At 35.2% G+C, this 15,015-nt stretch overlaps 1 protein-coding gene across 2 annotated transcripts in view; it reads right to left on the bottom strand.

Moving 5' to 3' along the window:
- The window catches only part of CHD1 (chromodomain helicase DNA binding protein 1), a 78,988-nt gene that overhangs the window by 42,033 nt on the left and 21,940 nt on the right, over nt 1-15,015 (bottom strand). For both annotated transcript variants that reach the window (XM_014867161.3, XM_014867171.3), the window contains exons 3-11: nt 11,030-11,231; nt 9,855-9,971; nt 8,964-9,028; nt 4,315-4,464; nt 3,901-4,175; nt 2,086-2,311; nt 1,590-1,690; nt 1,193-1,371; nt 213-340 (exon numbers count right to left, since the gene is read on the bottom strand). In XM_014867161.3, coding sequence (XP_014722647.1) covers nt 213-340; nt 1,193-1,371; nt 1,590-1,690; nt 2,086-2,311; nt 3,901-4,175; nt 4,315-4,464; nt 8,964-9,028; nt 9,855-9,971; nt 11,030-11,231 — 1,443 coding nt within the window. The remainder of the gene's footprint in view (nt 1-212; nt 341-1,192; nt 1,372-1,589; nt 1,691-2,085; nt 2,312-3,900; nt 4,176-4,314; nt 4,465-8,963; nt 9,029-9,854; nt 9,972-11,029; nt 11,232-15,015) is intronic.

The following is a 15,015-nucleotide window of genomic DNA, read 5'->3' as shown; positions in this document are numbered from 1 at the left end:
ATTTAAGTACTGCAACAATCAACCAAGCTAAACTCCAACTCCAGCGTATTTTCTTCTGAGTATGTAATATGTATTGTTTATATACTAGAAAATTCAAGACTTGCATATAAATAAAAAAGGGTCTTATTCTTAAGTTGGTGGAAATCTTTTCCAAATCCCGTATTTGTAAAATTCTTACCCTCTCATTATTAGACCATTTAGAATATACTTACTTGCACCAAGAGTGAGCAAGCCAATTTAAACCATTCAGTTGATAATCTCTTAATTCTAAACCCTCATGTCCTCCAATATAGGATGGCTGTTTCTTTAGTGCTACAAATCTTGGCCTTTGTTTTAATACCTTCAGCAGAAATAAAAGGTAATATGAAGAATTATTAAATATAAGAAATTATATTAAAGGTGACAATCTCAGCTTTTACCATAAATTTTGAAATTTCACCTCAAATCATCAAGCTCAGAAATTCTATAACTCAAAATACATCTAAGGATTCAGCCAAAGGAGAAAGTTTTCAATTACTATAGTAAGAATGTACAGTTTTGTCCTCTTTTTTGAACAAAAAGGATGGAGATAAGCAAGTTCCTGCTGAAATACTTGGGTCTCATGTACTTCACAAGCAAAAGCTATGTTCCATTCATTCATTCAACCACTGCACCAGGCATGATCTAGAAATAAGCCATAACACTGGCTTAACTTTCCACTTGATTTCTGATTTCTATATTACCAGTATGAATTTAATTCAGTCTTATAATAAGAAAACAAATTCTAGCAGTACATAGACCCCAAAACTATCACTTTAAATGCCAAATCTTAAATTAGGCAAAGCAGTCCTGGGTACTTTCTTATGGCTACATCCCTCTTTTCCTTTTCTACCTTCAAAGAAAATATTCACTGCCTTTTAAACCAAGCACATATATCTGTTTCCAAGGAATTTTCCCTATTTGGTCTCCCCAACCGACTTCCCACAACAACCAATGCCAATTTATCATCTTTCTGACACAGATTCACTCACCAGGGATAAAAGACTGTGCCACATCTTTGATCACACAGCAATTATAGGACCATTTTCTTACTACCAACCAAGCAATTCTCTCCCTTAGCCCATCTGAAATCAGGATCCAACTCTCTATTTGGGCTTACAAATATTTATGATGAATGAATACATTTTGAGTAACTAAAAATGTCAATACTCACTTTGCAGTCTTTAAAAGGAGTGGTTTTTGATTGATTCCTGCTAAAATACTCATCTATGCACGCTTGAAACTTTTTGGAAATGAGAGCTCCATCCTCCCAGCTGCACTCTGAGTATGGAAGGCCCTGCCATTTGCAATAATAATCAGGATAACCAGCTGCAGACTTTTGATTGGAATGAGCTGTGAGATAAATCAGGTATTTATTTTTTTACATTGAATCTTATCCAAGGAATAATTCTTGGTAAAAAGTACAAATGTAAAAATTAGTCGTCTGGTTTACAATACTCTAACAAGAACAAGCTACTGTATTTGATGTTTAAAGAGTAAATTTAAGATTTTTTTCAGATGATTTCAAGCATGGAAAGGTAAAAGTTGAATTAGAATCATTTATTACTAACCAATTATTCGCTCCACTATTTGATACTGCTTATGTAGATCATCTGTAAGTTCTTGCTGGCAATTATAATATTCCACATCTTCTGGAGAAGCATTTTTCAACCTGAAAGATTATTAATCCAGGAATAGACTTCAAAATCTCCCCTATATAACCTATCCCCCCAAACACTATCTGTAGCACAAAATCTCCCATTTTACCACTTATCATGTGAGCCAGTCTGAATAATGAAGAAAATGAAACAGAAATAAAGCATCATTAATTTTTAACTTTAAAAATTTGTAATTTGTAATATGTGAGACACATTCTATGTGTCTATTATCATGGAGAAATTTAGATATGGGTATTCCTAAGAAGTTTTACCTTGAGATGAAATACAAGTAAGTCTAGAAACAGTTATTTTAGGTTATCATTTGATTCCTGACTATGCACTCCTTATTAACAAAAAAGCTCAGCAATAATCTTTGAACTATTAAAAAATAAGTATAAGACATATTTACCATCTTTTTGTTTCCTGATCTTTTTTCTTATAATTATCTAATTTTTTCATTCCTCTAACATTCTGCTGCTTAAGGGTTTCTTCTGTCTCCCAAGTATTGTGGATATGGGACCATCCCTTCCATTTAATTAAATACTGGATCTCTCCTGGTTCCTTGTTTTTTTCAAATCCTGCATTTGGGTCACCATCTGCTTCAACTGCATAGATGGTTGTAGTAGCACCAGTAGCTGAAAAAGGAAGCACAATAAATTCCATGTATGTCTATTATAGGAGTATTTCCTTTCAAACTCAAAAATTGAAGAATATGAATAGAAAAATACATGCTCTCTTAAATCACTAAAGTATTAGGGTACAAGAATTTATGGAAAATTATATTACACACATATAAAAGAAACAGAATTTTAGAACAGAAAGATTATCTAATTTAATCTCATTGGTTTTAAAATGAGAAAAAACAAAATCAAAAGACAACAGTATACCTAACATTATACAAAAATTTATAATAACTGACGACTGCAACACTGATAACTGAAAACTAGAATAATGGAAAATCATTTTTTTTTTAAAGACTTTATTTTTCCTTCTTCTCTCCAAAACCCCCAGTACATAGTTGTATATATTTTTAGTTGTGGGCCCTAGTTGTGGCATGTGGCATGCCGCCTCAGCATGACTTGATGAGTGGTGCTAGGTGCCCCCCCAGGATCCGAACTGGCGAAACCCTGGGCTGCCAAAGCAGAGCAAGCGAACCTAACCACTCAGCCACAAGGCCAGCCCCTGAAAAATCATCTTTAAAAACTGCATGTTTGAAATCACTACGTTGAAGAGATATCTGCACCCCCATGTTCACTACAGCATTATTTACAATAGCCAAGACGTGGAAACAATCTAAGCGTCCATCAACAGAGGAACAGATAAAGAAAATGGAGAACATATATACAATGGAATACTAGTCAGTCATAAAAAAGAGAAATTTTGCCATTTGCAACAACATGGATAGATCTTGAGGGCATTACGCTAAGTGAAATAAGTCAGAGAACGACAAATACCAGATGTCACTTACATATGGAATAAAAAAACACCTCACAGAACAAGAGATCAGATTAGTAGTTACCAGCAGGGGGGATATGATGAAGCTGGTCAAAAGGAACAAACTTCCAGTTAAAAGATAAGTTTAAGTATTGGGGATGTAATGTACAACATGATGACAATAGTTAACACTGCTACATGGTATATTTGAAAATTGCTTAGAGAGTACATTCTAGAAGTTCTCAGCACAAGGGAAAAACCTTCTTTTTCTTTTTTTAAATTGCATCTATATGACATGATGGATGTTAACTAAACTTATTGTGGTAACCATTTTGCAATATTTAAGTCATTACGCTGTCCCCTTAAACTTACACAATGCTGTATATCAATTATATCTCAATAAAACTGAAAGAAAAAATGTATGTTAAGATAACTAAAAATAACCTACATATTTGAAATGAAAGAAAAAGACATTTTTAAAAAACCAAATCGTTCGTGAAATTTAAACTACTTAAATAAGAACTATTATTTAGGCATGGCGACAGAAAAACTCAAATACGCAGGATGAAAATTTTCTAATTATCTGCAGAAAGAAGTGGGATCAAGTGGATATTTTCTGGGAAGAAAACACTCAGGCTAATAAGCAAAGAATATTTTACAGCAAATAAGCAAAACAGAAGAAAATCCACTCTCTTGGCTTTCAAAATGGAAAAGTCTTCAAAAAATACTTTATTCTAGCAAATATTAGTGAAACAACCAAGCAATAAATATGCTTTAAAAAAAAATTCACCTCCTTTTCTCCCAATCCGACAATCCATAAACCGTTCTATTGTTTCAAATTCTTCTTCCTCAGGTTGAGGAACATCCTCTCCACAGACTTCCAGTAGGTCATCAGAATCTGTTTTCATTTCTTCGTCTTCCTTATAGCTAACATTGACAGTTGCTTGGCGACGAGAGCTCCTTTTATCATTATCATAATCTTCATCATCGTCATCTTCCTCCTCAGATGAATCAATCTGTCTCTTTTTTTGTCCAAGAATCTTCTTTCCATTTTTTGACTTAGATCTAGGGAAGACCAGGGACAGAGAGGTGTTCTATAGAAACACTGGCATAAAACAAGATTTGAGAAAGTATATACAAAAAGGATGAATATCTTCTGTAACTAACATTTTTCAGCATCAAACAGAGAACATACTATACTTACCTATTTTGAGGTTTTCTGCTTTTAACTTTGTTTTTTGGCTCATAATCAGATTCTGTTTCATCACAACTGCTTTTATCTCCATCTTCTTCAGATTCTGAATCTGAACCAGACTGAGATGGAGATCCTGACCCAGACATCTGCCAATCTTCACTGTACATAAAATATATAAGGTATGTTTGTTTATACATATATCACATAGTAAATTTCATCTCCAATAAAATACAAAAATAATCAAATAAACTAAATTACATTCCAGTTAATATCAAAGATATTGTTGCTTTCACCTATACTAAGAATATTAAAATGTCTGTAGAATAAGAAAAATACTGGAACACACTCCTGTTATCTCCCCCATAACTCTAGAGTTTTGTTAATCATTTAGTTATTCCTCAATTATCAGCAAATAAGTAAATGTTATTATTACTATTTTTTTGTTTTTGGTGAGGAAGATTAGTCCTGAGCTAACATCTGTTGCCAATCTTTCTCTTTTTGTTTGAGGAAGACTGTCACTGAGCTAACATCCATTTCACATGTGGGATGCCGCCACAACATGGCTTGATGAGCAGTGTGTACATCCACACCTGGGATCCGAACCCACGGAGCGTGCGAACTTAACCACTATGCCAATGGGCCAGCTCCAGTAAATGTTATTTTGATGATCATTATGGATGAAAATATAACAGGCTAATTTAAAGTGTTTACAGGATTTAATTTTGAAAACCGTATATAGTTGTCATACTTACCCTCTCAAAAAGAGATTCTAATTCCTTTCATTTTAATTTTCTGAAAACTGTGATTTTTAAAAATCTACCCTTCAAAACTGATTTTTAAAAAACGACACATTCATTAAGAAGCTTACAATACAGTATATAAAACTGTAAAAAAAAAAAATCAGTCCACCTTAACCAACATTAAATGATTACCTTACCGTTCTTACTATTTTTAGTCTATTTAGTCTGTTTAATTCCAATGAACATGTAGAGGAGAAATACTGCATACACATGTTAACATTTTGCTATAATATAATCTTCAAATGAAAGCTACACATGAAGTTCTTATATATACACTATATCCTACCTCACAGCTACTGCTGCTACTCCACTGCTCTGTATCTCTTGCATAAATTATAACTATGTTAAGGGTTACATAAGCAAGCACATATGATAAAACCTGGCTTATGATAAAAACATATCAGAGAAGCAAATTCTTTTTTATCTTGAGATCTTTTCAGAATTTGCACATTTAGAAGTAGCAATAGGCAGGATATATCAAAAAGTCTCCATTTTATATTTTTATAATATAAACTACAATGATTTTTATATCCAAGAAATACTACCCATCATCCCAAATTAGTCTTGTTTTTAAAAACATTCTTTGCACTTGTGCTAAATTTAGAAATTACTAACTCTGTGGAAAAGTTACATAGCTGATGAGGCACAGTAGTTGAAAATGCACTTAGTAAACTAGAAGACAGATCTAAGGAAATTAGCCAGAATGTAGCATAGCAAGAAAGGTATAAAAAACATGATACAGTAAGATTCACAGAGGATAGGATGGATGATCCAACAGATACAAACAACAGATATGATCCAAAAAGACAGGGATACCTCAGAGATACTGCAGGTTCAGTTCCAGACCACTGTAATAAAGTGAATATTGCGATAAAAATAGTCACACAATTTTTTGGTTTCCCAGTGCATATAAGTTATGTTTACACTATACTGTAGTCTACTAGGTATGCAAAAGCATTATATCTAAAAAAAAATTTACATACTTTAATTAAAAAATACCTTACTGGTAAAAAATTCTATCATCTGGTAGAGGGTCTTGCCTTGATATTGATGGCTGCTGACTGATGAGTGTGGTGGTTACTGAAGGTTGGGGTGGCTGTGGCAATTTCTTAAAAAAGACAACAATGAAGTCTGCTGCATTGACTGACTCTTCCTTTCATGAATTCTGTGGTATGCAATGCTGTCTGATAGCATTCACCCACAGAACTTCTTTCAAAATTGGAGTCAAGCCTCTCAAACCCTGCTGCTGCTTTATCAACTAAGTTTATGTAATATTCCAACTCCTTTGTTGTCATTTTAACAATCTTCACAGCATCTTCACCAGAAGTAGCTTCCATCTCAGGAAGCAACTCCTTGTCTGTTAAAGTTATCATAAGATTGTAGCAATTCAGTCACATCATCAGGCTCACTTTTAATTCTAGTTCTCTTTCTATTTCCACCACATCTGCAATTACTTCCTCCACTGAAGTCCTGAAGCCCTCAAAGTCATCCACCACAGGAGTTGGAATCAACTTCTTCAAACTCCTGTCAATGCTGATATGTTCACCTCTTCTCATGAATCACAAATTTCACTAATGGCATCTAGAAAGCTGAATCGTTTCTAGAATGTTTTCAATTTACTGTGCCCAGATCCATCAGAAGAATCACTATCTATGGCAGCAATAGCCTTATGAAATGTATGTCTTAAGTAACATGACTTAAAAGTTGAAATTATTGCTTGATCCACCAGCTGCAGAACAGATATTGTGTTAGTAGGCATGCAAACAACATTAATCTCACTGTACATCTTCATCAGAACTCTTGGGTGACCAGGTGTATTGTCAATAAGCAGTAATATTTTGAAAGAAATTTTTTTCGGAGCAGTAGGTCTCAACAGCAGGCTAAAAATATTCAGTAAACCATGTTATAAACAGATGTGCTGCCATCTAGGCTTTGTTTTTCCATTTATCGAACACAGGCAGAGCAGATTTAGCATAATTCTTAAGGGTCCTAGGATTTTCAGAATGGTAAACCAGTGAGCACTGGCTTCAACTTTAAGTCACCAGCCTCACTGCATTAGTCCCCAACAAGAGAGTCAGCCTATCCTTTGAAGCTTTGAAGCCAGGCATTGACATCTCCTCTCTAGTTAGGAAAGTCCCAGATGGCATCTTCTTCCAGTATAAGGCTGTTACATCTACATTGAAAATCTGTTGTTTAGTGCAGCCATTTTCATTAATTGTCTTAACTAGATCTTCAGCATAATTTGCTGTAGTTTCGACATCAGCACTTCACCTTGCACTTTTACGTTACGGAGACGGCTTCTTTTCTTTAAACCTCATGAACCAACCTTCGTTAGGATCAAACTTTTCTTCTGTAGCTTCCTCACCTCTCAGCTTTCACTGAATTGAAGAGGGTCTTGCTCTGGGTTAGGGTCTAGCTTAAGGGACTATTGTGGCTGGTTTGATCTTCTATCCAGACAACTAAAACTTTCTCCATATCAGCAATAAGGCTATTTTGCTTTATCATGCATGTGTTCATTGGAGTAGCACTTCACATTTCCTTCAAGAACTTTTCCTTTGCATTCTAAACTTGGCTACCTATTTGGCACAAGAGGCCTAGCTTTCAGCCTATCTTGGCATTTGGCATTCCTTCCTCACTAAGCTTAATCATTTCTAGCTTTTGATTTAAACGGGGACATGTGACTCCTCCTTTCACTTGAACACCTAGAGGCCACTGTAGGGTTATTAATTGGCTTAATTTCAATATCGTTGTGTCTCAGGGAACAGGGAGGTCCAAAGAGAGACAGGTATAGAGGACCTGTCAGTGGGTGGAGCAGTCAGAAAACACACAACATTTACCAGTTAAGTTTGCCATCTTATATGGGTGTGGTTCATGGCACCCCAAAACAACTAGAACAGTGACATCAAAAATCACTGATCAAGATCACCATAACAAATGCAGTAATAATGACAAAGTTTGAAATACTGCAAGAATTACCAAAATGTGACAGAGACATGAAGTGAGCAAATGCTGCTGGGAAAATGCCACTGATACACTTGCTCAATGCAGGACTGCCACAAACCTTCAATATGCAAATAATGCAGTATCTGTGAAGTACAATAAAACGAGGTAGGCCTATAGTACAGAGAGATTTACAGAACAAAAAAGAGAAAAGGTCTGGACATAAAATGACTGAATTTTCAGAAACTAATAAAACACAGAAACTTTCACATTAATGGTGCACAGAACAAAGTGCAGAAAGTGGAATAAATAAATCCAAAGCTAGAACAGCAAAGTAAACGTGCAGAATATCAAAGACAAATAGAAAAATAAGAGATAAGACAATGGAACAATGTTTCTGAAGAAATAAGAGAGAAAAAAACTCAGATCATCTAAATATCTGAATTGGGAATCTGAAATACTCTTCAGACTTTGTGGGTCAAGATCTTTAGGAAACTATAGTGAGTTTCTAAATGAGTTCTACAGAGGAAATAAATTTCAAGTGTAGATGAATAGTAAGGAAAGGTACTGACATAAATTAACAGAACCACCCAAAATTCATCATCCACTGGTCCTTACACTCCTATATAGGTTTCCCAAGTTATTAAGATTTTCTGATATTATGACTATGTAGATCTTTGAAATTTAAAAATATGTAGGGGAACAGGGTTACAGGAGACAAACAAGTGGCAGAAAAACCTCGGGTCACCACAGAAAAATAAATGTTAAGGATTAATGGTTTAAATTAACCTAATAAAATGCCATGAACCAAGAATTCACAAAAGTCCGCTTTTGGCAACAATTTTTCATAAAGGAAGAAATATAAAATCATTAGGATTTGCCTGCTATGAAGGTAATCAGTTGAACAAAATGACATACTCTTTATGTTTTTTCCTTTTGATCTCACTTGATGAATCATCAGAATCTTCACTGCTAGAGGAATCCTGCAGAGAAAAATAAAGTTAATGTTATTAATGATTAGAATTTAACCATTACATAAAATTTTTGCTTGCCATACTATTTTTCGCTTTGCTAATAAGAATAACTGTAAAGCCTATTCTCTTATTCCATATTGTTATATTTACACCATTAATTAGCACACAAAGTAATAACACTTTCATTGCAAATTTATAACCCAACCAGTGAAATTAGGTAAATATCACAATGTCAGAATTTTGTACAAAACTTTAAAATCTACCATCTCTGGGAACCATTACTGTTGCCTAGCATGGCCTTAAAAAGGAATCATCATTTGTCAAATTTTACCTATTATTTTTCTTTCCCAATAGACAATTTTTGATATAGTTCTTCCTGAATGGTTTTGTGCAAACACACATGCATGTGAGGTCATGTGCACACAGGAACTACAATGTTTACAGCTGCAGCCTATTCTTTTAAAACTACATTGAGAATTCTATTATTCTTCCATATAAATGATTTAATAGTACAATATTTCTTCATTCATATTATGTGTGTGCATACATTGTCTTCGTGTATGTATATTTCCTTTGTACTCATATTTATTTCTAGCTTTGCTATTATGACTAAGTACACACAAATTACCATTGCTTGTTTTGGATTAATCCCTGAAGGTGGAATTATTGGATAAAAATGTGTCTATATTTTAAGGCTCTTGACACACATAGTTAAATGCAGTTATTTCCTATCTATTCTTTCAAAACACTTAACTGTTTCTAATAATTTCATATATACCTACCCAGTACAAAAGTGTCTTCTTTTAAAATAACAGCTTTCATAATGAAAACTCACCTCTTCTGATCCACTATTAGATGAAGCTTGATGTTGTTGCTCCTGCTGCTGCTGCTGCTGCTTCTTAAGCATTGCAGATCTTTGAACAGCCAGAATGCTAGGGCTAGATTTCCAAAACTTTAACAGAAATATTAATCAGTGAAGGAGAAAGGTTTGAGAGAACTGAAAAAAGATTAATTTATTGAAAAGCAGTATCAACTTTTTCACTGCCTCCAAATAATGAATTAAAACTATTTCAATATTCACATTATATGTAACACACTATTACTGCAATATAATTAAAATGCTGAGCTTTAGTTGTATATAAAAAATTTATGGTGTGGTGAGTTTCACAGACAGACAATATTAAGCAGTATGTTCTTTGGTGGTAAGAGTATTATTTTCAAAAACAAAGTGATAACCTGAAATACTAGTGCTACTCAAAGTGTGGTTGCCTACTTTTTTAACTGGTGTGAGATGAAGAGTTTGAGTGAGAAAGCAAATCAACTATGTCACTAAGCACAGTTTTAGTTCAGCTGACTTTCTTTTTTAGTAACAAGATTTTCTCCATGAAGGAAGTTGTGTGTTCGTTTATATTCTGGCCCAAGCATCTTATCATTACTGGTACTCTAAGTAACATTACTGTATATTATTATGAGGTACAGTCAAGTTTTAGCAAATCTCGCAGTAGCTTTTTTCAAACAGAATGGCCCTGAGCTTATTATATCAAGTATCTCCAAGGAAGCAGAGCTCTGTGGAATCTTCTGCTATTAGCAATCAAGTGTCTCCTTTGAAGATCTTGAGAGTAGAGATCAGACACTGTAAGACTAACAAGAAGACCTTAATGGCCTTTAATTTTTATCCACGAGACACTGAATATTTATGAAACTCAATTTCTGCCTCAGAAAGAAGAAAAAGTTTTATTTGTGTGTGTTTATTTTGTACTTGCTGTTACGAAGTTACAGACTGCTTCTCTTGCAAGCCAATCAGCCCATACATATTTAACCACAAGTTTGAGAATAGTTGAAATGCTTAAAATTAATGTTTTCTAAAAGCTAGATTAACAATGCTATAAACCAATGCTATAAAAATGTATACGGGACAGAAAGAATTACAAGTAACACAAAAGTATTACAAAATATTACAAAGCAATACAAGTAATACAAGGATCTACTTTTCATTGGATACTTTATTACCTCAGCTCCATCAACTTTCGGGGGTTTTGCTTGAACTTTACTTTCTCGGGAAGTGTCTGACTCAGACTCTGACTGGCTGCCCGATTCTGATCCAGAGTCAGAGTCACTGCTACCTGACTGGCTACTGCTTCCATCACTACTGCTTCCAGAACTCGAACCAGATCCAGAGCCTGAAGCTGACCCAGAATCATCATCCGACTGGCTACAATTTGAAAATAAACAGATTTCAAACAAAATTCATCAGGAATTTAATTTTTCTTAAAAGTCAAAAGAAAGCTCCAAATCATTAAACTTTGCATATTTCATATTTCAACTTTCTATAGCCAAATAGAAACAGGAACTAATGTTAATCTACACTAATAACAAATACTTGATAGATTCAGTACAGTTTTGGTTAAAACATTAGCAATCAGATCACACTCTTCCTCCAAGATAACGAGCCAAATCTATCAAGTACAGAATCTTGGGCTAGAAACTTAGAAAGAAGTTTAAGCCACAGTCCCTACTCTTAAAAGGCTATTTAGCTGTAGTAAATAAAAAGTAGGAACCGTGTAAAGAAAAGGTTAAATGTGTTGAAGATTCTCAGAGTAACAGGTAGAAAAGAAACTTATTAGCAGTTTCTCTTTGTTTTCAAGTTTATACCTATGGTCTATCATTCCAGCGGAAGATAATTAATTAAGCTATGAGAAAATACAATTTACCAAAAAATAAAATCAGTAATTGCTTCTCTGAGAAAATCACTGCATGGTTCCACAGTAATAAATCTAAAATAATAACGGGTTCTCACAACCTTTCCTAACCTCTACACATACACGTGTGGAAGTTCATTGGGAAACTACCCTTTTCTCCATTACCCATTTTCAGCCCAAGGTAGCCTAGAAAAGGTTTGGACTGAACACCTAATTGTAAATTGCTATTATCCCCAAGGCCATTTGTTCACATGGTGTTTACATTTGAATTGTTGAAAACTACGGCATTAAATTTTTGATACAATGGTAGACTCAGCTTTTGATGTAATTTCATCTGGCTTTATGAGAAACAACAGGTAATGTTTTATGTATATACAGCAAAATTAAAGCTTCATGTCCACTGCTGTAATTTTCAGAAATACCACCAGATGGAAGTATTACTCTAAGAAAACATCACAATATTAAAAGTAGTAATTCCTTTCTAAAACTAATTTCTCTTTTTCTAGAGCAAGGAATTAATAGTTTCTTCATGAAACACAGACATAAAAGTTTGAAAGAAGACTTTTGATTCCAAAAGTTACATATAAATTAAATGCTTAAAGTGTGAACAAAAACAATTTTTTTTTCTTTTTAAAGATTGGCACCTGAGGGGCTGGCCCCATGCCCGAGTAAGGTCAGTTTGCACAATCCCCTTTGGCAGCCCAGGGTTTCGCCAGTTCAGCATACTACAACTAGAAGGACCCACAACTAAAAAAATATACAACTACGTACCAGGGGGATTTGGGAAGAAAAAGCAAAAAAACAAGATTGGCACCTGAGCTAACAACTGTTGCCAATCTTTTTCTTCTCCCCAAAGCCCCCTAGATAGTTGTATATTCTAGTTGTGAGTGCCTCTGGTTGTGCTATGTGGGATGCCACCTCAGCATGGCCTGACAAGCAGTGCCATGTCCATGCCTGGGATCGGAACCAGTGAAACCCTGGGCCGCCGAAGGGAAGCACACAAACTTAACCACTCAGCCACGGGGCTGGCCCCCCAAAACACAAATTTTTAAAATCTAGGGATCTAGTGTAAAAAACGTTTTTCTTCTTAGAAACAGTAAACAAAAATTTGCCTCTTAAAGACTACAATATCAAGATCATTTTTGCCATAATTTCTACCCTCTGGTCACATGGTTCTGAGTTCCAAAAACAACATTGTGCCTTTTAATTTAAAAAGAAAAAACACTACCATATTTTACTTGGGTCCCTGGAGAGAAATTTCAGCAAGAATATTACAGAAGATATTTTCCTGACACACAATTTTATTTCTCCTTAAACCCACTAGGTAAGAGACATCTTTCATTTATTCAATAAACTTTGAGAACTATTAGGTATTAGGCATTGGAAGACTGAGATGAGACAAAATCTCTAACATTAAAAGAATTTCTGGGACCAGGTTGGTGGCATAGCAGTTTAAGTTCATGCACTCCGCTTCGGTGGCCCAGGGTTTGCAGCTTTGGATCCTGGGCACGGACCTACGCCCCACTTATAGAGCCATGCTGTGGCAGGCATCCCACATATAAAGTACAGGAAGATGGGCACCTATGTTAGCTCAGGGCCGATGTTCCTCAGCAAAAAGAGGACTGGTGGCGGATGTTAGCTCAGGGCTAATCTTCCTCAGGAAAAAAAAGAACTTCTAACCTAGTATGGAGAGAGAGTCATGTCAACCACTAAATATCATTCTGTGCTATGTTTAAGATAATTGATTCAGGTGTATGGGGAGCACTGAAGATACAACCGGTACAGCAATCGAGGAACATTTAGAAGAAGGTGCAGTTGAACTAATTCTTTAGGAAAGAAGAATTAAGCAGAAGGGGTATCACTTTAATTGCTTATAAGCTTCTTGAGGGTACTGTTTATTTTTTCCATAGTACCTACCACAGTACCTTACACAGTGGTACCATGTAAGTGTTCAATAAATATTTGAAAAGTAATGAATGATTGAATTTAGGGGGCTATCTTGGGCCTATATTCTTAATTATATCATGATTAGTCATTCCAGATGAATAGCTAGCCAAAAGTCCTCGTCAATAAATCAAAATTCTTAAGTGAGGGGCTGGCCCCGTGGCTGAGTGGTTAAGTTTGCACACTCCGCTACGGTGGCCCAGGGTTTCAACGGTTCGGATCCTGGGCGCAGACATGGCACCGCTCATCAAGCCACATTGAGGTGGGGTCCCACAAGCCACAACTAGAAGGACCTGCAACTAAGATAAACAACTGTGTATGGGGGAGGTTTGGGGAGATAAAGCAGAAAAAAAAACAAGAAGATTGGCAACAGTTGTTACCTCAGGTGCCAATCTTTAAAAAAAATTTAAAAAACAATAAAAAAAATTCTTAAGTGAATGTAGGAATCTTTCCTTTCATAGGTTCTTTCAAAGAACCTTTCAGAGATTCTGCTTTTTGGGAAGTAGTAGTTCTGGCTGAAGACAAAAGCAAACAGCCGAAGTCCAGGCTACTCTAATGGCACAGGTTTATTGTTAGAATGGCTTTACATCAGGTATTAGAAGCATAAAGTCTTTACTCCCTTTATTTAGTTGTTCTTAGTAGGATTAAGAATATACAAGGAATAAGTAAGGTATCTTATATACTGCCGTAGAACGATCTCCAAGATATAGTTAGGTAAAAAAAAAAAAAAGCAAGATACAAAACAACGTTTATAGTATGCTTCCTTCACATAAGAAAGGGAAAATATTTATACACACTTGCTTATACTTTTTTTTTTTTTTTTTAAAGATTTTATTTTTTTCCTTTTTCTCCCCAAAGCCCCCCGGTACATAGTTGTATATTCTTCGTTGTGGGTTCTTCTAGTTGTGGTATGTGGGACGCTGCCTCAGCGTGGTTTGATGAGCAGTGCCATGTCCGCGCCCAGGACTCGAACCAACGAAACACTGGGCCGCCTGCAGCGGAGCGCGCGAACTTAACCACTCGGCCACGGGGCCAGCCCCACACTTGCTTATACTTTTAAAAAAGCAATAACAGCAGCATAAACCAACAATTAAGTTAAAAATGGTTACCTACAAAGGGAGGGAGGAAGGTAGAGAACGAAGAGAGGGCATGAGGATTGAAATGAGTGGTCACTTTTAGAACCATGTAAATGTTTTACAGAATTTATCTTAAAAGAAATTCCTAAAAATTCAAAGAAAGATATATATAGGTTGAGGAGAAAAAAATCTCTATTGACATAAAATTTTGAGCTGAAACAGGTGAAATGTCTCTCCCTGATAAAGTAATTCTATTTCAGCTGCTGCTCCTAAAGTT

Source organism: Equus asinus, chromosome 9, assembly GCF_041296235.1.
Source record: "Equus asinus isolate D_3611 breed Donkey chromosome 9, EquAss-T2T_v2, whole genome shotgun sequence".
In the NCBI taxonomy this organism is placed as follows: Eukaryota; Metazoa; Chordata; class Mammalia; order Perissodactyla; family Equidae; genus Equus; species Equus asinus.
Note: the sequence above shows the minus strand (reverse complement) of the source record. Positions and strands in the feature narration are given on the sequence as shown.